The 22,500-nt window shown below is 46.6% G+C and overlaps 1 protein-coding gene across 4 annotated transcripts in view; it reads left to right on the forward strand.

Moving 5' to 3' along the window:
* The first annotated feature begins 1,877 nt into the window (after window positions 1-1,877).
* LOC135243197 (inactive rhomboid protein 1-like) overlaps window positions 1,878-22,500 on the forward strand; it is a 32,150-nt gene continuing 11,527 nt past the window's right edge. Inside the window, exons 1-5 of one of the 4 annotated variants that reach the window (XM_064314829.1) lie at window positions 1,878-2,228; window positions 19,144-19,268; window positions 20,365-20,492; window positions 21,332-21,439; window positions 22,019-22,232. In XM_064314829.1, the coding sequence (XP_064170899.1) occupies window positions 19,149-19,268; window positions 20,365-20,492; window positions 21,332-21,439; window positions 22,019-22,232 (570 nt within the window). In that variant the 5' untranslated portion in view covers window positions 1,878-2,228; window positions 19,144-19,148. Of the gene's footprint in view, window positions 2,229-19,143; window positions 19,269-20,358; window positions 20,493-21,331; window positions 21,440-22,018; window positions 22,233-22,500 lie in introns of all 4 variants that reach the window. The other 3 variants (XM_064314828.1, XM_064314831.1, XM_064314830.1) reach the window with 3 other exon arrangements.

Consider the following 22,500-nt stretch of genomic DNA (forward strand, 5'->3'; position numbering starts at 1 on the left):
CATAGCATTTTACATTGTATCCATTTATACCGCTGGATATGCACTGAAGCAATTCAGGTTAAGTACCTTGCTCAAGGGTACACCGGCAGTGTTCATACCCAGGAATTGAACCTATGACCTTTCGGTTACAAGCCCAGTTCCTTACCCACTGTGCTGCACTGCCGCCCCACTGCCGGTTTAATACTACTTTCATTTCTTAAAATAATGACATGATCACAAAACTATAAAGAGGGTGATAAAGTCATTAGCCATCTGGTGGCTGAGACCACATGTCCATCCACAGGTTTATTATTTTAAATATATAGCAGCGACAATCCACCAATTATGTGCTCACACACTGAGCCCATCGTTAAGGGATGCTTGACTAATTGATTTGATCAAATGGCATGTTGCTCAGTGTGGTACGCAGTGGTGATGGAGAGGATAGGATTAAGTTGTGTCCCCTGGCAACGGGTTGAACCCCGCACAGACCAAGTGCAGAGGTGAAAGGTCACGTTGAGTCAGGGTCTGAGGATGCACCTGGGGTGACATAAGAGTGTCCTGACCCTGCCCCCCTGACCCTGCTCCCCTGACCCCTGCTCCCCCCAACCGCCGACATGCAGACACTGTAACTCAGCCAGGATCTTACAGCAAAGAGCAAATGTCACTTACCACTTCACAGTACACTCAAGGTCATCAATTCTGTACTATTCACATACTATTCGTACCTCACAACCCAGTGAGTAACTATTATTATTATTATTATTATTACAGTTATTATTACAGTTATTATTATTATTATTATTAGTAGTAGTAGTAGTAGCAGTAGTAGTAGTATACTGATACTACTCTCTTAATCACTAAAATAATATGTAAAGTTACAAATAAGTACAATAATTTCAAATACTTTTTGTTTTCAGTCATTCACAAAACTTCTTAAATTCTTACTTTTGTTCTTAAAAATATTTCTACGATAAAACAATACGAGATTCATGACACATATGCAGACGTTTGTTTTTGTGCACATCCCAGGTGTATGGGATGATTAATGCTGGCGGTTTGTAACTTTTATGCGCAATCCTGTTCATGTGATTTGCATAAGGAAACAGCCATGAACGAATACAGATAAGAAAAAATGATGAATGCCTAAATGTTCTCGGAAACGTTCTTATACGCAGTTTACGATCAAAGGTAATAGTACACGTTTCGTGAATGAGGCCCATTGTTATTTAATGTAAAACAACCTCAGTCCTACAGTCGCTATGATATGATCGCATATCTTAAAATCCGTCCAACTTTACCAACTTTCCAGGGTATTATTTTTAGTAATAGCTTTAGTCAGAAATTACGTTTCAAACAAGATAAGAAAATAACGAAGCTGAATGTATGCGAATTAGATAGTGAAAGTGGAATAAACATGAATGTCGGGAAGATTCCAGCTGAAAATGTCTGTAAGTTTGCGGTTGAGAGTGAGCAATTGGTGGCACACTCCCTCGAATAATATGTAATCAAATACACAAGGAAAAAATGAGTGAAAAAAAAGAATGAATAATACATGTACATGCACCCCTCTTATTAATATAGGGAGTTCAAGCTTTGTGGAACACGTAGATCTGGTAGTAGCCTACTATATGGAATTAATACACTTTATCCAATGGGCAATTCTTCCGCCTGCTCTCATGGAGTGGTCCTATGACTCACAGATTTTAAAGCGCAGCTGATTACTGTTTTTCGGGTTAAGAATCTCGTTCCCACGTCCTTAACTATTTCTTACAAGTGCACTCGATGAGTCACGCCCATAGTTTGCGCCGTTCCGTGTGTCCTTGCAACCGCTCAACTGCACCAATTGGCTACTGCATCTGTCAGACATTGTCATTCACCATCCAGTACTCGTTACTTCATGGTGGTAGGCGGAGTTTGCAGTCCATAGAACTGACTACAGACAAACAGAAACGCGCCGGGGTTGAGCGCTGGCCGGTGTGGCGGAATGCGCGAAAATAATACTGCTTGGAATAACGAGACCCCGAAAGCTTTCTGTGATAATTTTTAGCCGTTGCGAAACTAATCAGGCCATCTGAATTCTGAGTTTGCATTGCTACAGCCGAGCAACATAATCTAGGTATTTTCTTTTGTGTGCGTTATTTATGAAATGACACCACGAAATTTTTGAACGGACGGGACCTCAACCCATTAGGCAAAGCCGGCTTCTGTTCACTGTCAGCCGTTGAACAGTGCAATTTGATAAAAGGGTAAGTTATTCTGTTTACTGTTTTAAGTAGCCTATGTATGGTACACGTCCGAATCTAAGCATTAGCCTGAATGCTGCAGTGAATATCAATACAGACCGGTACCAATGTACAGATTTGGTTTAATTGGCTATAGCTGTACGTGGGCTTTTAGCGGCATGGAATTCACTATTAATTTATTCCTCCATTGTTGTCATTTGGCGTAGGCGACGATGATAAAGATAAAAGAGTTCCTGAATTATGACTGTTCAAATGTATTAATGTAATGCCGAGCGGTTTGACATGTTTGTCAACTTTGTAGCCTCATGAACATGACAGGGAACAAAATATCATGTGAGTCACATTGTTTCCTTTTATATGGTAATGGTAATATTGATATTAATATGTCTATAAATAAAGTCCAATTTCCATGTCATTTTAGATCATGAAATCTTTAAAGGTGAATCGCTTGGTACGCTTGAATAATGGTTGATGATACAGCTAGCTAGTATGTAAGCCGATCGACGGATCCGTCTGGTAGAAAGTGTATGACGTAACTACCTTAATTGTAAATAGCTAGGTGCAGCTATAGCCTACTTTACGACAGCTACAAATGTGTGTTCTACGGGCCATCATGATACCGGGATGCGTGCGTGTTCTGATTCCTGTTCTGTTTGCAAGTCATGGCTCGTGCTGAGAAACATGTCTTCTGTCGATGATTTTTTCCAATTCCAGCGAACGGAACATGGGAAGACTCAAAATGTCAATTTTGTGCATTGAATGTTGGCCGTTTGCTTCAGGATATATATTTGAAATGCTGGCCAATACTTCGCTTATTCAATGCATTAAGTTTTACGTTGCTAAAACTATTCATACAGTAAGACAACGCAGAGAAACGTCTTGAACGCCCGTTCTCAGAGAAGGGGCGAAAGGGGACAAACACACAGTCGCGTTAGCCGAGCTACATGCATTGGACTACATGTGTCATGTGCTATTAATTATGTTGACAATGACGGCTACATACTGAATCGCATTCTCCGGTGAACATATCGGTTGAAATGACCCCATGGATTTGTCCGCCGTAACTCACGGCGTGTAATTTAACATAGCTGCCCCAGGGGAAGGCTCCAAATATAGCCGGTTACTTGTTTTGTGTATTCTGTTCGTCGCAGGGAAGTATTTTCAGATGTACATGAACAAATATAGTATTGCTGTTAATATTTATTGTCACCAATGCTGCTGTGCAGTTGTGCAAATTAATGGTTGTGTTCCGGGAATAAAAAAGTTACAGTGGTCAGGAAGTGTTTGTGGTCAGGAACAGAACAATTGGTGGTGTGGCAATGGAATTGTTGGTGCACCACTGGGCTTGATAACAACCCATCCCCATATGGGTTATATGCTGAGATATATTTTTGCAATATATTGCATATGTAAACAAAACAAAACAAAAAAAAAACTGATATCCACCATTACAACTTTGTGGAAGTTCAGGCAATCTGTTTATGAGGTTTGCCACAGAAAAGTACTTTAACTCTGTAGACAGGTAGACAGGTATACCGGGTGTCATGGAGGAAGGTAGGAGGGTCAAGTGAGTGTCATTGTCTGGCTGCTGGTGCTGTGTCAGGTATAGCCAACACTTTGTGTGATGTTATGGTGCATTTCTAGGGCTGTTTCTGTGTATTGCTTCGCTAGGTGGTCACTTAAAACCAATGGTACCCAACCTTCAAGTAAAATAAGATAAAAAGGTATACATTTATATTCATGAAAGAGAAGACTTCCTGTCTGCCAAAGCTGTGTTTTGTGTCACAATGTGTAATGTAACCTTTTTGCTAGATAATGGCACATTGTCGTTGTTTTGCTTTCCTTCTTTATAGTCAACAATGCTCTTGTCCGTTGTAATAGGGAACTTGTGTATATACTGTAAAGGTCTGTTTAGGATGCTGAACTGAAGAGCTCCATTCATTCCCATTGGGTTCAGTTCGAGGCCAGGTGTAGTTGGAAAGCAGAGATTTCCAGACCTAGAAAATCTCTGGCTCTTCTCTAACACAAGCTTTGTGGCTGGCTATGGTGTCTGTATGTACCTCTGGTGCCTCTAGCAGTAAAATCCAGCCACTCCAGCAGCCACTCATTGGTCAGTAAAGTCTCGAGTGAGAAGCACTGCGATTTCTATGGTTGATTCAATCAGTGGCAGCCGATAGTGGTGTTTAGCCCAAAAGCGTAGTCGTGCATTAGATGATTGGAAAAAGGTTGCATGTATATGCTTAATACTGAAGTACTGATATGAATAAGTGTCTGGAAATTCTGAAGGAATTTTTAAAGTGTGCGATCCTTCAGTCCTGTAAAGTTCATTGGACGGTGACAGGGAAGGCATGGCTTTGCATTGGACGCTCAGTTCATCCCCCTGAAATGTTATCGCACGGTGGAATGGCAGCGAGGGTGATGTAATTGGAATGAATAAAGCCGACTGGATCATGTGATCCTGATGGCCATCCCTGGGTGTTCTTGGTGTTTTAGAGTAGAGAATGATACAAAGAGAGAGTGAGAGAGACTGTCCCACCTTGCAGTGGTTGGGAAAACACTGTGAATTCTGTCATGCTAAGAAGAATGTGTGTGTGTTTGACCAAGAGAGAGTAAGAAATGTGGAAATTGGGGGGCTGTGTGTGTGTGTTTATGTGAGAGAGGTAGAGCGAGAGAGAGGAAGAGAGCTAGGTAAAGTGATTGTGTGGGAGGGACAGAATGTTAGAAAGCATTGGATGGAGGGGGATAGACGGAGTAGGACGAGCCAAACGCGAGTTTCGCGGTGAAGGTGACAGGTGTAGGGCAGGCGTGTGCTACAGTAGCGTGCTGGCATGGCGGGGGGGTGTGGGAGGGGTGTGGTGTTGGGCGAGAGAAGTGAGTCATGGTGTAGCGTGTCTGTCTGTCTGACTGTCTGGCCAGCGCTGTAACCCCACACGGGGCTATTTCTCTTCTCACTGTGAGCCTCGCACCCCCAGAGCCTGCATGCAAGGCCCCTCCTTCATTAGATCACTCTCTCCAACTCTCCTTTCTCTCTCTCTCTCCCCTCCTTTTTCCTTTTGCTCTGTCTCTCCTGGACTTGCCCAGTTTCTCTCGCTCCCTCTCCCCCTCTCTCCCTTTGTCTCCGTGTTCCGCTCTTGCTTCTTCCCTCTTTGTGTTCCTGTCTCTCTCTCTCCTTCCCCCCTTCCCCTTTCTCTGCATCTCTCTCACTTGCTCACTTCTTCTCTCCCTCTCAGTCCCTGTCCCTCTCTTGCCCCCTCTCCCTTTCTTCTCTGTCTCAGAAATCGCACGGCGTCCAGTGCAGCTATCCGCTCCACCCAGTGGTATTTACTACCCAGCCCATGGCTGTGTAACTCAGCTGCCCCTGGCAGGCCTATCCGCAGGGCCTATTTTGGTCATCGGCGGTAAACGTGGCGTACAGTAGAAACACGAGCCGTTTTCCCTCTCGCCTCTCTTAACGGCATTGATCTTGGCTCCGTCGCCGTGTCCATTGTCGCCGGGTCTCGCCTCGGTCGTTTGCTCTGACTTCTTTTTAAAGTTTGTTTTCCTGTCTGCCCTGGAGCGGGCGGAGCAGGGATTATGGATTGTGCTTATGGAATTATTAGGGTCCATTACTGTGTATTTTCTCACAGTTGAATCGCTTTTGTGTGTGTGTGCGTGTGTGTGCACATGTGTGTTCGGAACTTTGGTGACTATACATCTGGACCTGGCTTCGGCCCCTGTGTGCAAATATTTGCATAAGCGCTCATTTCCTCAGTGAAGGCGGAAGACATGACCGTGTGTCCGAGGGACAAAAAATTAAAATGATACTTTCTGGAATGAACTGCCGGCTGTGGAATCCTTGCGTTCTCTGTGACGCTGGCTGTTTACAGAACGTTCTGTACGGAACTCTGCCTCTGCACAGTGTCTGGCCAGCATCTGGTCCGCATAAGCACAGATTTTCTACGGTAACCAGATGGTCCACTCATGCGCCATCCTATATACCTCTTTACTGTTAGAGATCTAGCACTGTGTTACTGTTCATATTCACAAAGTGGTGTGCCCTAGGAACTGAACATCCTTTGGCCATTGGTCACACCCCTTTGCGAATGTTCATAGGATGCATGAAATTGGAACTTTCAGCTTCCATGGTGGAGAGGCAGAACTCACATTAAGAATACAGAGTTAACTATCTGGTTAATGTACAGAATCTGTGGTTTCGCAGCCAGGAATTGCCATGGCTGGAGAATGGTGAGTTTGTGTTTTTCAGGACATTCTTTGAAGTTAATGCAATTTGCCCATGATATATTTGAGAAAATGCAATGCTCATACAGTGGTAGTTTCCATAAAACAGTGCCGTTAGGATGAGCAGCATAGCTATCTGGACTAAATGTGCAGTTGTTACTCCAGAGGTCATAGGTTTGAATCCTTGATCCAGGCACATGCCGAGACAAAAAAGTCTGCTTGTTAAGTCTATTTAGCAAATAAGCAGTGTGGTACTAAAGTAAACATAAGCATTGCAAATCTTCAATAATTTAGTGTATGCATTGTTAACAAAGGTGGTACATAGAGTCTATAACAGTCCATCCTTCTGGTTGCGTAGCAACACCGGCCCAGTATGACCCAGAATGACGTCACCTGCAGCACTGAGGATGTCATGGTGTTTCCTGTTCCCTGCGAAGCAACTTTAGCCTTTACACTTGAGGCAGTACACAGGCATGCCCTTATTTATTTATTTACAGATCTTTTGAAAGCCCACACAGGGACAGTTGTTTGCTTTTAAATCAGTACAGGGTTGAAACGCATTGATTGATTACTGTGTGTCAGTATATCCTTTTGTATATGTCCTTATTAAGTACAGCTTAAATGAAATCAGCATAAGCCAAACTAGGAAAAGGAAGAGCATCATCTATCCTTCTTCACAGTGACAGGATCGGCCTCCCGTTTCCCTTGGGGATGGCTCTGGTGGATAGCTGAGGTCTTTGGGGCACCACGTGCTCTGTTTATCTGGGCTCCGGAAAATAAGGCTGAAGCAGTTCCAGATAAAGTGTGTGCTGGTTCTGTTCAGGGTCTAGACAGTGAGCAGTTACAGTAAAACCGTATTGTGTGTCTATTCAGGGTCTGTATAATAAAACTGAAACCAGTTACAGTGAAATCGTATTGTGCGTCTATGCAGGGTCTGGTTGCCAGATTCAGTTCTGAAAAACCCCAGACCCCAACACGTTCTTTTCTGCTCAGATGTGGCTGCCTGTTTGGCCTGCTGTGGTGGTTCTTCTGTGGTTGTTGTGGTGTTCACTCATGTTCAGGATAAAACCCCACTTCCCCCTGCCTCACCCACTGGATGTGTTGAGTAAGAAACAGCCGTTCTAAGTTTCCTGTTTGTGGTTTGATTGTGTGTGTCCCACCCTTTCCTCCTGGCTGGCAGCTAGCTTACACACAACTCCAAGCCCCTCCCCCTGCTTGGAAACCCCCCTTTTTTTACTACTATTATGATGGCTGTTACTATGCCATAAACTACAAGAAAGGAGAAACTTAGCCATCAAATTCGGGATTAGACAGAGAATCATAGTTTTTGGGCTTGGTCTTTGGAAGGAAAAAGCAAAAACGAAAAAGAAATCTAGATTTGAGTGGTCCTTGATGACCTGTGGGTTTTGGTTAAAACTGCAGGTGGTCAATGGTGGGAATATATGTGCGTATAACAGTCAGGACTTATGGGGAGCGCTGTAGGTATCTTCAGCCATGGAATGTTCAGGAAGACTAATCTTCATTTTGAGCCACCTCTTGCAGGGCTGAGACTAATAATGGTAACCCATACGAGAAAATACGCTTTGCTTAATTTTATTCTTTTTATCTTGCCTTAAGGATAATTTTACCCATATACAATTTTGAAGTATGCTGTCCTTATTGTAGTAAATAAAAATAGCAGAAAATGTTATTTTTGGTTTAACTTGCACTGGAGCCTTGCAGTGTGTGGTAGTTTCCATTGGTACTCAGCACTTAAATGATCAGTTAAGGCAGCTGATTACAGTAAACCCATCTCAGCTGGTCTCTTGAGTCTAAACTGGCTTATGAACTTAAGGACAAAAACTAGAGACCCTGAAACTCTCCAGAACCTGCATTGCAGACCCCTGCTTTAAGAGCATGGTTTGTAGGCCATAATGTCTGCCAGTGCCTGTTCTTTGTGGCAGTGTAAGCTCTTTCTTTCCATTCCTGTATCTTTAACAAGCGGGGAGTCTAGGGTTGTGATCGTGGGCCTTGCCAAAAGCCAGCCGGCCAGCCTGGGTGCTGAATCTCTGCAGGACTGGGGCAGTGGGCATGAGAGAGGGGACTTAAATAGGCCAGCCAGGCTCTCGCATGCTATCTTTGGCACCGGGCACCCAGACTGCATGGCCTCCAGGCTTCCTCTGTTCTGGGATTCGTATGGGAAACCCAAGCCTGACTCTGTCCTGTCCAGAGCAGGAAACGGGACCAGGAAGCGCTCTGGGGCTGTGGCTGCCTGGTTATAGCTCCCCTAGTGGCAAAAGGAAGGTAGTGTCACTGCTTGAGGTTACCACTTCTCTCGGTTGATGACAGGGCTCCCACACTCATTAAAAATCCCCGAAAATCATTAAATCTATTTTTAAACAAAAAATTAGCAATTTGAACATTACAAAAATTTTGTCAGGCACTTTAGGTGCTGGAGTTTATGGCAATCATCCTGAAAGCGTCATGCCCATGGTTTATATGAATTGGACCTTTAAACAAACTGACCCTGGATCAAATTGGTGGGGGTTTTGATTGAGGGTTTAAAGAGCTTTTCCTGGGGCCACGTTCATTTTTAGGGACATTGAAACGACCAGTGAATGACATTTGATATTAAGCATGTGACCTGGCACACTGCTCTTGTTGCTCTAAATGCATAAATAAATTGCTATAGTTGTACAGTATATATAGTTGTGTCACATGCTGGTACGACACCCCTGGGAGGGAGTTCTGGGTGTACACCATCATTTGCCATATGGAGAGAGAGAGTGCACCCACACCAACACAAGATCCAATAAACAAACACCTTAAGTAGTATGTGCTATGTAGTGTGTACTAGGTAGTATGCCCTGTGTAGTGCATGCTGAGCAGTGTGTACTAAGTAGTATGTCCTATGTAGTGTGTACTAAATAATAGGTACTAGTCGGTGTGTACTATATAGAATGTACTAAGTATGAGGTGCTAAGTAGTATGCATTAGGTAGTAGGTACTAGGGATTAAAAATCTATAAAATGGCTATGAATAATCACAAAAAGATATGCCCAAGGACAGGATATCTGCACTTGTATCTTCATCTAGCACTTTTGTGTTGCACTTGTAGTATTATCTTGTTGTTGTAGCTCTTTATCATCTCCCTTGTTATCATGCCTCACTTCCAATTTGACTTGCCATAACTTTACGGACTTAGCCTATGCTTAGTACATAAACTAGACCTGATGTTCATGGCTATAGATAACTGACACTTAACTGATACCTTATTGGACCTGTGCTCTGTAGTTGTTCCAGTGGCCTTAGGTATGCGCTTATTGTCCCTTTGGATAAGAGCGTATGCCAAATAAATGTTATGTAATTGCATCAGTCTCCTGCATGAGAAACTGCACATAACTGTGTCCTCACGCCTCAGACTAGGGGTGTAGCAGGAAACTGGGGCCTGTGCATATGCAGTCTCTGGGGGCCCCCTTAAAATTGTAGAGCAAAGCAAACTTTTTAGTCCAGGTTTTTTGAGGCACCCCTCATCCTGTATTGGGGCCCTGGGGAGTCAGTTCCTCTATATCCCCCCCCCCCCCCACACTGTGCCACCCCTGCCTCAGACTGCACCTGAGACTCAAGCAAAGGCTCAGGTGTCCTCGCGATGGAAGAACGACCGCTGTAAAAGAACGTATGGCTGGCAGGATCTCTCTCTTTCTCTTTCTCTTTCTCCCTGATGTCTGGCATATCTTAGACGATAGTCATAGTTATGTGAGTTGGATTCCGCTTTGGGAATGCAGTGTAGGTCTGTGGTACTGTGGAATGCAGGCTTTGTTATATTGCTTTTAAAAATGAAGGCCGTGTTTAATAAACCCCTGCCGGCTTCTGCACGAGCCACAGGGCTCTTGCCCACCTATTCTGGGAACGGAGAAAAAAAACGCACTAAAGCAGCAATGCTTCATCAGAGCTTATGTTTATTCATTACGTGGCTTTTTTGTTGGTTATTTAATGCTGCACGCTATGTTGTGTCAGCAGCCAAGTCTTTGTGGGAGGTCTGACTCTATTATTCAGTGAAACATTTAGTTTTTTTCCCCCTCTTCTGCTGATTCAAAATGAAGAAAGGGAAACGTGACCTTATACCACCTGTACTTGCTTCTGTTCATTGCTTAGAGGTCGCATGTATGTATATTACCTTAAAAATATATTCAATGTTATTCCAGTTGGAGCCATTTCCTATGGAGCATCCACCTTGAGATGAATGGGCTCAAGGACAGAAGTACCAGAACAATATAAACACAAAGATTTACATTTATAATTGTAAATAAATGCTATGAAATTAATCTGTTCATTTTTAGTGCCACTGGCTATGTATGTCTGTGTGTACGTGTTTACTATGTATGCCTGTGTTTGTTGGTTAAGTGTGTCATTTACTTAAGGGACAGCCGTCTGTTTGAGTGGCAGGTGTCAAAAGTCCTGAGGGATGATGGGTTGTGCAGTTGCTATAGCGATGGATTCAGGTTCTTCTGAGACCTGTGGCTCCTCGGGGGTCCTCATTGGAGGATCGCAGGTGTGGGTTCAGTGTTGCACCTCCCACAACCAACTGCATTCTACAAGCTGCTCATTTCTGGCAGACCCACCCCACTGTTGTATCTATGTCTGCATCCCTGAGCTAGCCATCCCCAATACTATACAGCAAATAGCACGTCTGTCCCAGCCTCTCCTAACCCTATATACCATGCAGCATAACCAAGCTACCATCTGCTAAGCCTTGTGTAATATACAGCAAGCCTGAGCATCTGCTAAACCTACACACACACCATACCAGGAGGTCTGCGCTAGCTTCTGCTATCTCCGTACAGCATACGGTAGGCCTGTGCTAGCTCTTACTGGTGCCGATGTGTACAGATTTTATCTTTCCATGTTTGATCCTCCCACTCTCAGATGTCACTGAAGGTTCAGCATCACAGCACAGATGCATGGGCAGAATCAGTGGCTTGTGTTGTTTCTTTGAAGAAGGAGGAACAGATTTCCCTGTGAGACCATGTGCTTGGGGAGTGCTCTCTTTCTGATCATAAAGAGTGCCGGTGAAGCACTACAGCTCTGGCCTGCTGTGAGTAAACAAACATGCCCTACACTCAGCATTGAGAAAGTGAGAGATACGTGTTACCCCTAAGAGTGAGAGGCACGTGTTACCCTCGAAGAGTGCTCAGTTAAATCTGGGGAAAGATGCAAGGCACTTGAGCTTTCATTATTAAAATCAATTTGCTAACTCAAAACTCTCAAATCAATATGAAGTCACAACGATCTGCTGTTCTGCTTGGGTGCTCTCTCTCTCTCTCTCTTTCTGTGTGTGTGTGTGCATGTATGAGTGCAAATCATTTTTTTTCTCACTCTCCTGCTACTTCTAGGCACGACACGTCTCCTTAGTTACCAGACGGCCTTCTCCTGCTTTCCTCGCGTCCTCTCTGTTTCCTCGCTGTTGAAGTTTTTACCTGTCCGTTGTAATTAGGCTACTGGTCTGTTGTTAGTGCCAGCAGTGGTAATACTGCCAGTTGCAGCAAACAGGTGAATGTACCTACAGTATGTTCTCCAACATTGTAATTGGCTCTGGATTAGTGTCACCTAAACAAACGTAATATAACAATGTAGTATAGCACTGGTCATTAAAAGGCTTGCCAAAGGACCGAATATTCATTGTCACAGTATTGTCATTTGCTCCGTGACTATTCATATGATGCATCAAATTGATATGTTTCGACTTACATGATATAGGGAAATTTCAATGTGAACAATATAGAAAAAACTTTTGGGCCTATAAAATCTGAGACATTAAGCACTTAAAACAGAAAATATCAAGGCTGAAACCACTGTTTGGGTTATTAAACTTTTTTACATTACCGACTGAAAATAATTCACATATACAAATGCCCTCGTGTACACGCACTCAGTGTTATTTCATCCTTATTAGAGCATTTCGGAAACTTGTATTCCCCACAGCTGACCATGGGGCGTTCCTGAAATGCAGATTTAGATTTATGTATCGTTGCAGTACACAAGGGAAAGATGTTGTTTTTATTTGGTTGGACTGATATGAATTTGAGCTGCATTAGAAATGCCTGCGAGCGCAACGCCGGGCACCTGAAGAGACACAGTGTAGTCCATCGCACAGCTGGATGGGAACAGCCTGTGCCCACCTGCCCCATGACTGTGCCTGAAATGCACTCTCACATCCTTAACAGAAAAAAGTACCTGTTCCTGCAGTATCTTTCTGTTTTTCAGTTCCTGCTTGTGACTCTTTGACGGACAGGGCCCTGGCCCCGCCCCCTTTGCGCTGGCGCTGTTTTGGTCCCATCGAGCAAGCGGGAGTGCGTTCATCTTAACCGATTACCGCTCGCTCTCAGCGATTCTGCTTCTGTTTATTCCAGGTGGGATTTTGTCTTTTTCTCTTCCTGGCAGAGGCTCCCGTGTTCTGCCTGGCAGGGGACTCTCAAGTGTAGCCTGCCAGGATTGTCCCCTTGTGGCTTTAATCTCTGAATTCTGGTTTATTTTCTGACTGAAACCCAAACTCAAACCAGCCTGATTGGCCTAATTGGCAAATGGTGTCATTTCATTTCACCAAAGGATGACAGTTGTGAAAAACGAAAAACGGCACAACCAATAACAAGTAAATAAAACAAAATAGTAGAACTAGTAATGGTGACACCGATAGTAATGTAGTTTACAATTATTTTGTGAATCATTTTAAATAATGGACAACATGATAGTTGTCTACTCCGTCAGATATATTAATGAATCTGTCTGCCTGAAAAATTCTCACTTTTGCTGGAGGACCTCAGAGCGCGGCCAGGGCTGAAGTCATGAGCGCATGAGCGTTTGCGGTAACGGCGGTTTGTTCCGGGCGCCTTCATGCCCAGTCCGCTCTGTCGCCTAGCGAGCCTGACGTGCGCTGTCATTCAGTCGCTGCTGGTCTTTCTGCAGGTCACATGCTGCGCAGTCTTATGCCACAGCCCTGCTGTCACAGAGCTGTGATCCAGCAGCCTCTTCTGCTCTTTTCATTTCTGTGAGTGATTCACGTATTCTAGGGTTTTTAAACTCACTTGCACTTCCTGATTGGGAACAGAAAGGGAACAAGGGAACAAGTGAGGTGGTGCTTTGCTGAGGTAGTTGAAGACGTGTATGTCCTGGGGGGAAGGGCCTGTGGGCACTGTGGCCACCAGGACGAGAGCTGACTTCTTTTCATTATCTGCTCAGCAGATGCCCTCTTCCCGACGGACTTGCATGGCTTGCTGCCCACCTATACGGCAGCAGGACATTTTATTGGAGCGATTCAGGTTGAGAACTCTGCTCAAGAGTATAACTACAGTATTTCTGTCAGTCACAAGAGCAGGTCTGTAGCTAGTACGTCGTACAGTCACCAAGGTTGTCCTGCAGGTCCTGCAGGTCTTCTGTGGTTTACCAGAGAACGTGAATTTGCAAAACAGAAGTTTAGACCTCATTTAGTTCTGCAACAGGCCTTCCTGTATGGTCCCAATGCTCTTGAGATTCGGCACACATGCCCACACATGAAACAAGCTCTACATTACGGACAGGCGCCTGCCTGGTGAATTGGTTGTTTTAAAAAAATAAATTCTCTGCATGTTCTTGCCAACCGCCACCTTCCAGGACCCCGGGGCTGGCCAGTCAACAGCCGGTGAAAAATGGAAAGGCTTTTGCGGTGGCTTCATGTTAGACCAGCGTCAGGTCCGCTCTCTCCTTGCTGGACCTGTTCCCTGCGGGAGACACGCCGGTCAGGCTAGCCCGCGGAGAGGGTTGGAGGCGTGGGTCATCTGTCAGGCTAGCCCGCGGAGAGGGTTGGAGGCGTGGGTCATCTGTCAGGCTAGCCCGCGGAGAGGGTTGGAGGCGTGGGTCATCTGTCAGGCCATGTAGTGGAGGCAGAGACCCTTGGGATGTTCAAGTTCAGGCTTGACACAGTCCTGGATGCTCTCTAGCCTGCCAATAGAGAGCCTAGCTGGGTTAAATGAGCTTTTCTTTTAATTTTGTATTATTAGACTAACAGGAAGTCGAGCCCCTGCCGCACCACGAGTGCTTCATCTTTTTGCCGGCGGGTCAGAGATGTGTCCGTGGGGGTTGGGGGGGGGTGGTCTTGGGTGTGACTCCGTATCAAGCATGAGACATCCGTTTTGGCAGAGTTTCATTAGTTTTTTTGTGATTGTGTCTCTCTTGGGCAATGAGCCTCACTCACAAGCCCAGAGGCTGTGGTGGGAGGGGGATGAGTCACGTTCAGGCCACAGAGCTGTCACTCAGCTGCATGCAGACGAATCTCCTCTGGGGGGGGGGGGCTGGGCCCAAAACTCCCACAGAACCAGTCGATACAAATTAGCATAATCCAACCGATATTTTTTTTTTTACTCCACCCCCACCCCCATTATTGATTTGGAGCAGATCAAATTCCGCAGTCCGTTTCTCCTAATCGAACCGCTCTTGTCTAAACGTCTGAAGGAAATGGAGAGTTACCCTTCTCAGTCACAAAAACCGAAAGGGGAAAGTTGAAATTACAAGATATTAATTAAATCATTAAGAACAAGTAGTTGCCATGAAATCCCGAGGTGGATCAGGCCCTCTGGGAACAGGATTCCCCTCCCAGGGGCACTGAGCCGGGAGCTGGTGAGGACACTGTTTTGGACACACCTCACTCCCGCGGATATTACAGGAGATGATATCACCCGCTTCCCAGAAATGACTGGAGCTCACATCGGCTGCTTTCCCGGATATTACGGGAGTTGATATTGCCATGTGCCTTCGCTTCCTGTCTTGTATCTTGAATTTAATTCATTTTCATTGAGTAGTACTTTTGCGCTGTGCTTTCTGTGGGGAGAGAGGAGGCGCTATATCTGCATGATGTGGGTTATTGCTGTTCATTGCAATCACATCGGTGGCTCACATCAACACCAACACAATGGCTTTCTTTCCGGTCAACAAAACACAGCCACTCGCTTCCTCTGTTTATCCACGTCTGTATACCTCTGTTTCTTCCTTTTCGGTTGCCTGTTGGTTCATCATTTAGTTCCTTTAAACAGTATTTGTGAAGGTAGAGAGCACTTTTGTGGAGTACATCTAGTATGTGGTTTGTGTATTTAATCTTTTGTCTGTGTACAGGTTGTTTCATGCAAATAAGTGTATTTAGTTCAAAAGTAGAATTAGAAAAGTGAAAATGTATCCTTTTTGCTCTTTCGGTGGTTGACATAAAGATGATTGCGGTCATCAAAGTCTCGTACAGTTGTTTGTCCACTGTCCCTCAGGATACACAGTTACGCCAAATGAAAGTTTTTATGTTCTCCAGACGGAGTGAGGATGTTTGGCATGTAAGGAAAGAGTTTGAACTTTGACACGAGCCTTCACCTCTGCAGGAAGTTGGCACATACATATTTTCAGCAGTGCGGCAGGGAAACGGGAAGTGCATTGCTGTGCGTTTGTCACTCACGAAATCGAAAGACGTTTTTTTCAGATTTCTTTTTTAGGTCATATTTAGCGCTGGGCTTTGAGCAAGCTGACATGTGACATGGCGCGAGCGGCCCTGCGCTGACTTTCGATGACAGCTGATGAAAGTGTCGGGAGAGAGAGGGGAAGTGAATCTGCCTGACGCCGCGTTGGCTAACGGCGGGCGGACATGCCTGCAGTTACCCAGGGAACCGCGACCAGGGCTTCCTGCTAGTTCTCACAGGGTTCTCAGAAGAATGTACTGTTCACCAAACGCCTTTAGCCTTGTTCTGTTGGTTGTTGCCAACACACTGTGATAGGGGGAGGCCCTCTCTGTCTTTCTGTGAGTAAAGTGACATCACAGCGCTGTCTCTGTTTACTGGGTCCGCTCCATTTGCACGCCGGCGTAGGCCTGCGGTGCACCTGGCACACAGAGTCTGCTCACCATTTAGAAGCTGTCTAAAAGCAGTCTCAGCCTATGCGTGCGCCAGATCCCTCGCTCAGTTTGAGCGGTGAAAGCAGCGTGTACGCACGCACCTACCTCCCCCCTCCATTAGGAGGCACGCTCCTCCCCCGCCGCTCCACCCCGCCTCTGTCCGGGAGGTGCTCCGGCTGGGTGAAAAAGGAGAGGAGTGCACCCGCTATCTCTCCCAGCAAAGTGAGGGCCCTGCCTGGAGTGGGTCGTAAAACACTTGACTTAATCCTGGCCCTAAAGCAAGGCCTGTGGGTGGGTGCGTCCGAGATGATTCCTTAAAGCTTGATATACCGCAGGTGATGCGGCCGCCTGCCGACTGCAGATACGAGCGTTCGTGGAATGCTCTTCTTCCGTGGGGCTTTTAAACGAACTCGCTGCCCTGTAGAAGCAGACTGCATCAGTCTGTGCCAGGCCACTCCTGACAGACGACCGGTGAACACGCTCCTGAAGTATGCGATGCATTTGTGCTATTTTGCGAGCTCGCGCACAACTTGTTCGCTTTGATGTAACGAGAGAAAGCGCTTCGACGAGCGATGTTTGTGCCGTGCCCTCAGCGGGGTTGAAAAGTCAGATGATGTCACCTTTGATGGTTTGAGTTCAGTTCCGTCAAGATAAGCGCCCCAGTTTCCTGCCATTCATGCAGCTGAAGTAAGGCCCTGCACACTGTTAAGCTGATTGAAGAGGGAGGGACAGCTGCAGCAGGATATGTTGTTAGATCTGAAGGCTAGTACCAGGTTTTCAGAGGATATTAAGTGTTCAAAGAAGCCTTTTTCCATTTAGGTCACTAGGCCGTAGGCTACGGATGACTTGGACGAATGCCATTGCATCATATGTCTCCTAAACGCCCTTTCTCTGTGAAGCATTTATTTGTTTTTATGAATTTTATGTTACATTTATACTGCTGAACATTTATTGGAGGAATTTAGGTATATAGCCCTGTCACACACACGATTTCGAAAATTTACCCTACCCTATGAAAGACCAAAAAACACAAGCATGCAAATAAATTCATAGACCTTAATACCTTAATACCTTAATACATGGGTAGCAATTCAGACCCTTCCATAAATAATAAAAATAATAAACTCTGCTCTTCATCACTACTGGCCCAGAGAGAATGAATCAAATTTCAAACAAACATGTAGCCGTCGAGCTACGCCCAAGTGCTAATTACCCTTGCTTTCATTGCTGCCAAATGAAATATGATTAAAGAGATTTACGGTCTTAATAAGGCTGCAGTTGTCAATACAATAAAACCTAAATACCCTTCAGAAGTGCCTACGAAGGCGTATTAATGAGTCTTGGCGCATCCTTAATGTCTCTCTACCGTTTTCTGGTTTGCTTTGTTTTGAAGCGAACTTCCTGGTGAGCTGTCCCGGTGTTGCGCGTAGGAGAGCTTCGTGCTCAGATTAGCTGTGGGGATGAGAGGATGAGAAGCGCCGTCTGGAGGCACGAGCCGCAGCTCAGGAGCGGGAGAGAAAGACGGGGAGGAATGGAGAGAGCGGGCCGCTCGCGTTTCTTTCCGTTTTACCATACTCCCGTTCTTCACACCGCCCGCCGAGTCCGTCTCGTGGGAAATGTTTTGAACCATCCAACAAACCGTCAAAAGTCGGGCGCTTATTACGCGGAAGGACACGGGGAGGGAGGATTACTATCTGCCATTTGCTGAGCTAACAACAGCAAACCTCACTTTAGATCCTTTGATAAATGACACGGGCTGCGCTCTGGCTGCGCATGAGCACTTTCAGGCCTGGACTGCGTCTCATCCTGTTGATACAGTTTCCAGTTTCGTAACACCGTCTTTTCTTTAAGCCCGACACATCCGACAGACTGCGGTTGGGGTAACATAAACAACACCTCATGGCCATGATCACTAACTCCAGGCCTCAATAGGAAGGTGGGAGATAGAACTGACCTATTTTTGGGTGCATTCAGATGAAGAAGTTAAAAGTTCAGCTGCAACTTCTGAGACTTCTGTTTGGTGGGTGTATTAGGGGGGTGATCATGAATTACTTTAAAAAGTAACTTATTTAAGCTAAGATGCATTTGAAGATGTTTTTTGATAATCGTGAAGATCAGTTAAGCACTGTTTCAATTTCATAAACTGAACAGTGCTTTACTGAATGCCTGGTCGCTGAGCACTGTTAAGATGGCTTCTGATAGGGCGAGTGGGTGCAGTTTGACTCAATTCTTAAAGGTATAGTTCAAAAATATACTGCCCTAAACTGAAATGATATTTAAAAAAAAAAAAAAGGTGAACTATCTCTTTAAATACATCATGTAAAATAATATTCGTCTGACTACAGCCCCAGTGTCCTCTTCAGACTCAATGTCTGTGCGATCTTAACTGGTGGACCACAGAGCCTCAAGAAGCAGCAGCTCAGCATCTAGTGCTTTGGAGGAGGGCACCGGCCTTATCTGTACTCTCTCAAGCTCTCAAATTGGAGCAGTAAGCACGAACGCACGCAAATTGGGCATTCCAAATTGTGGGAAAAATGGGGTTTTTTTATTTTGTAAATCCAATCTTCACTGAAGACTACAAAGCTTCATTCTCCTCACAGAAGCTCTCTTTGCACTTCAACAGCCACGTGTGGTTAATTTATACTCAGAACACAGCGGTGTGCGTTTGCGAGGACCGAAGACGGGGGACGACAGATGAAGCCGGTCGCTCATGAAAGTTTCAGCGGCAGAGCGTGTGGCGGGGCCTGCCGTTCGCTGCGTCGGGGTTAATTATTGATAACGCGCGCGCGTGGTGATGATGATGTGCCCGGTCCCCTCCCGCAGGGGCCATGGCTGAGCGCGCTCAGGGCAGCGGCAGCAGCAGCCTGCAGAGGAAGAAGCCGCCCTGGCTGAGGCTGGACATCCCGAAACCACAGCTGTCCCTGGACGAGCCGCCCACTTTCGCTCAGGTATCACCCCTGTCTCCTCTCCTCCTCCTCCTCCTCCTCCTCTCTTCCCTTCACCTCATTTGCTGTCGTCCCCCCCCCGCTCTGCGTTTCTCTCCTTTCCTCTGTCCTCTGCTGTCTTCTTTTCTCCCCTCTGCTCCGTCTCTCTTCCTGTCTTTCCCTCCAACCATGTTATGTTGCCTAGTTATGGGTACCTAGCAACAAACCAGGTGAAAAAAATGATGTCCGGCTTCATTTGCATCGGAGGAGGCTAGCGCTAGCCTTCACCCTCCAGGATTGTGGATTGTCATGGTGGAGGAGTCCTACTAGGAGTGGGAATTTGTGATGACTAAAATGGGAGAATTTTTTTTTAAAGCATAAAGTTTTATGGCCGAACAGCACACGGTTATAAATAGTGCAACATTTAAAATAGTACAGGTTATTTAAATACGTACAGAGATAAAACACGACTCTCTTTCTCCACCTGAATAATGTGTTTATCACAGCTATATTTTTCTCTTCTCTCTCCCATGTCTGTGTTTTTTTTTTAACCTGGTCCTGTACTGTGCTGGTAAGCTGCTTGATATTTTCCTACCTCTCTGCTGAGAGTCTCCCTGTAGTCTGGATTCTGGCTCCTTGGCGTGTAAGCAGTGTGTTTGATCAACGTGATTCATTCCCATTTGCCCTGCTGCTCAGAAGCAGGGCTGAGGCATTGATGTCTATTTTTACATCCCTGCCTGCCCGGCATCGTGTTTGTTGTGGGAAGGCAGATGGCTTTCTTAGTTCTGCTCCAGCATCTCGCTCCCAGGGCTCCCTGAGTGCTGATTGGCAGCTGTTTCTGCTTGCCTTCTTTGTAGGGTTTGTGGTTTTGCGACCTCTGACCTTTCTCTCCCCTCTTCCTCTTCATCTTGTATCCCTATCTCTGTCATACCCCCATATCTCTGTTTGCTTCCCTCTCTCTCTCCCTACCTCCCCATCGGTCCCTGTCCCTCATCTTTTTCTCACCTCTCTCTCTCTCGCCCCACTTTCCTCCTCACCTCCATTTCCCTCCATCTGCCTCCACTGACCCCTCTTCCCCTCCGCCCCCTCTCTCCCTCCCTCCCTCTCTCTGAAGGTGCAGGTGAAGAGGCAGGCGTTCCTCCGGAGCGTCAGCATGCCCGTGGAGAGCACGCGCTTCCAGTCCCCGCCCTTCGACCCCCGCCGCCCCGCCCTGCAGAGGCAGGCCTCCATCACGCAGACCATAAAGAGGTGAGAGCGGGCCCCGCGACCTCTGAACTCTGACCTCATCGTCAGTGCCATCGCCGGCCTAGCCTTGACGACCGGGCCTGTTCTGTCATCCCTCTTTGAAAGTGTTGCAATTTAAGTGGTGTCGTGGTGAGAGATGACCGCTGTCCTCATTAGTGTTGTTTTGTGAGTGCAGGAGGCAGAACAGTGTATGTTTGCGACTGCGTTTTTTTCCTTCATGAGCCATTTGCGTTCAGTTGACAGCAGCGCAGGTCTGACAGAACTGGGATATGAAATGAGTATTGATTTTCTGGTTACGCTGTAATGATGTGGAAACACGGTGTGAGACGGAAAGAGCCGGGCGGCTCCCGGAGTGGGGGAGCGGCCGCTGTGCGTCTGTGCGGCCGTACGGACGTCACCTGCCACCTACGCCGAGAGACCCCGTGCGCATGCCGAACGAGGGGGAGAGAGTGTGGCTGTGTGTGTGTGTGTGTGTGCGTGCGTGTGTGTGTAGGAGAGTTTGTGTATGTGTGTGTGTAGGAGAGTTTTGTGTGTGTGTGTGTGTAGGAGAGTTTTGTGTGTGTGTGTTTGCGAGGATATTTCTTGATCAACACACGCCGTGAGGACTTTGCGCCTTGGTGGCCTAACACTTCCACCTTTTCATTTCTCTAACACTGCACACTGGCTCTGTACCCTTTCCTCCTGCAGGACTTACTTCTTCCTCTCTTTCTTTTTTTCCCTCTTTGTCTTCCTTCCGTCTGTCCCTCCTCCCTTTCCTTCCTGCCCTGGCTCGCTTCACCCTGCTCCACCTTCCCCCGCCCGCCCCTGCCCTGCCCGCCCCCGCCCCGCCCCGCCCCTTGCAGCAGTAAGAGGGTGCACTTTGAGCGGATTCACACTGTGCCGGTTAAGGGCCCGCGAGCAGCCCGGCGAGGCTCCCGGAGACCCCAGTCCCTGTCCAAAATCTTCCTCAGGTACCAGCACACGTGGTCCCAGCTGGGACTGCTGCTGCGTGTGTGTGTGTGTGTGTGTGTTTGTGTGCGTATGTGTGTGTGGTCACTGCTGACAGGTGTGCGCTTGTGTGTGTGAGACTGCTGTTGATGGGCATATGTGTATGTGTGTGTGTGTGTGCGTGTGTGGACACTGGTGACAATTCCTCCGGACAGTATGTATGCATGCATGTGTGTATGTATGTGTGTGTGTGTGTGTGTGTGTGTGTGTGAGACCTCTGCTGATGTAAGTGTGTGTGTGTGTGTGAAACTGCTGCTGACGGGCGTGTATGTGTGTATGTGTGTGTGTGTGTGTGTGTGTGAGACCTCTGCTGATGTAAGTGTGTGTGTGTGTGTGTGTGTGTGTGAGACCTCTGCTGATGTAAGTGTGTGTGTGTTTGTGTGTGTGTGTGAGACCTCTGCTGATGTAAGTGTGTGTGTGTGTGTGTGAGACCTCTGCTGATGTAAGTGTGTGTGTGTGTGTGAAACTGCTGCTGACGGGCGTGTATGTGTGTATGTGTGTGTGTGTGTGTGTGTGTGACGGCCGTGTGTTTGGGACTGCAGGGGTACGGCGGACTGGTTTGGCATTGGCAGAGATGGGGACACCACGCAGCGCTGGCAGAGGAAGAGCCTCCAGCACTGCAGCCTGCGCTACGGCAAGCTGAAGCCCCACGCCATGCGTGACATGGACCTGTCCAGCCAGGACAACCTGTCACTCACCAGCACCGAGACCCCGCCCCCCCTCTACGTCCCCGCCTCCCAGCGCGGCATGCAGAAGGTACCGCGCCCACCGCGGGTGGAGCTGAGCTCTTTAGACCACGGTTAGGGAAGCAGGGCCTTATCTGTCTCTGGATTTCATGACAGCATCTGGTCATCTGGCTATAATCATTTAATCAATTACATCATAATTTCTGCTGCATTTCTTAATTAGCTCATGAATGACAATTCAAGAATGTAATTGTCATTCAGGGGCGACATAGCTCAGGAGGTAAGAGCGCTTGTCTGGCAGTCAGAGGGCTGCCAGGTTTGATCCCCCGCCCTGGGGG

This window comes from Anguilla rostrata, chromosome 17 (genome assembly GCF_018555375.3).
Source record: "Anguilla rostrata isolate EN2019 chromosome 17, ASM1855537v3, whole genome shotgun sequence".
NCBI lineage: Eukaryota > Metazoa > Chordata > Actinopteri > Anguilliformes > Anguillidae > Anguilla > Anguilla rostrata.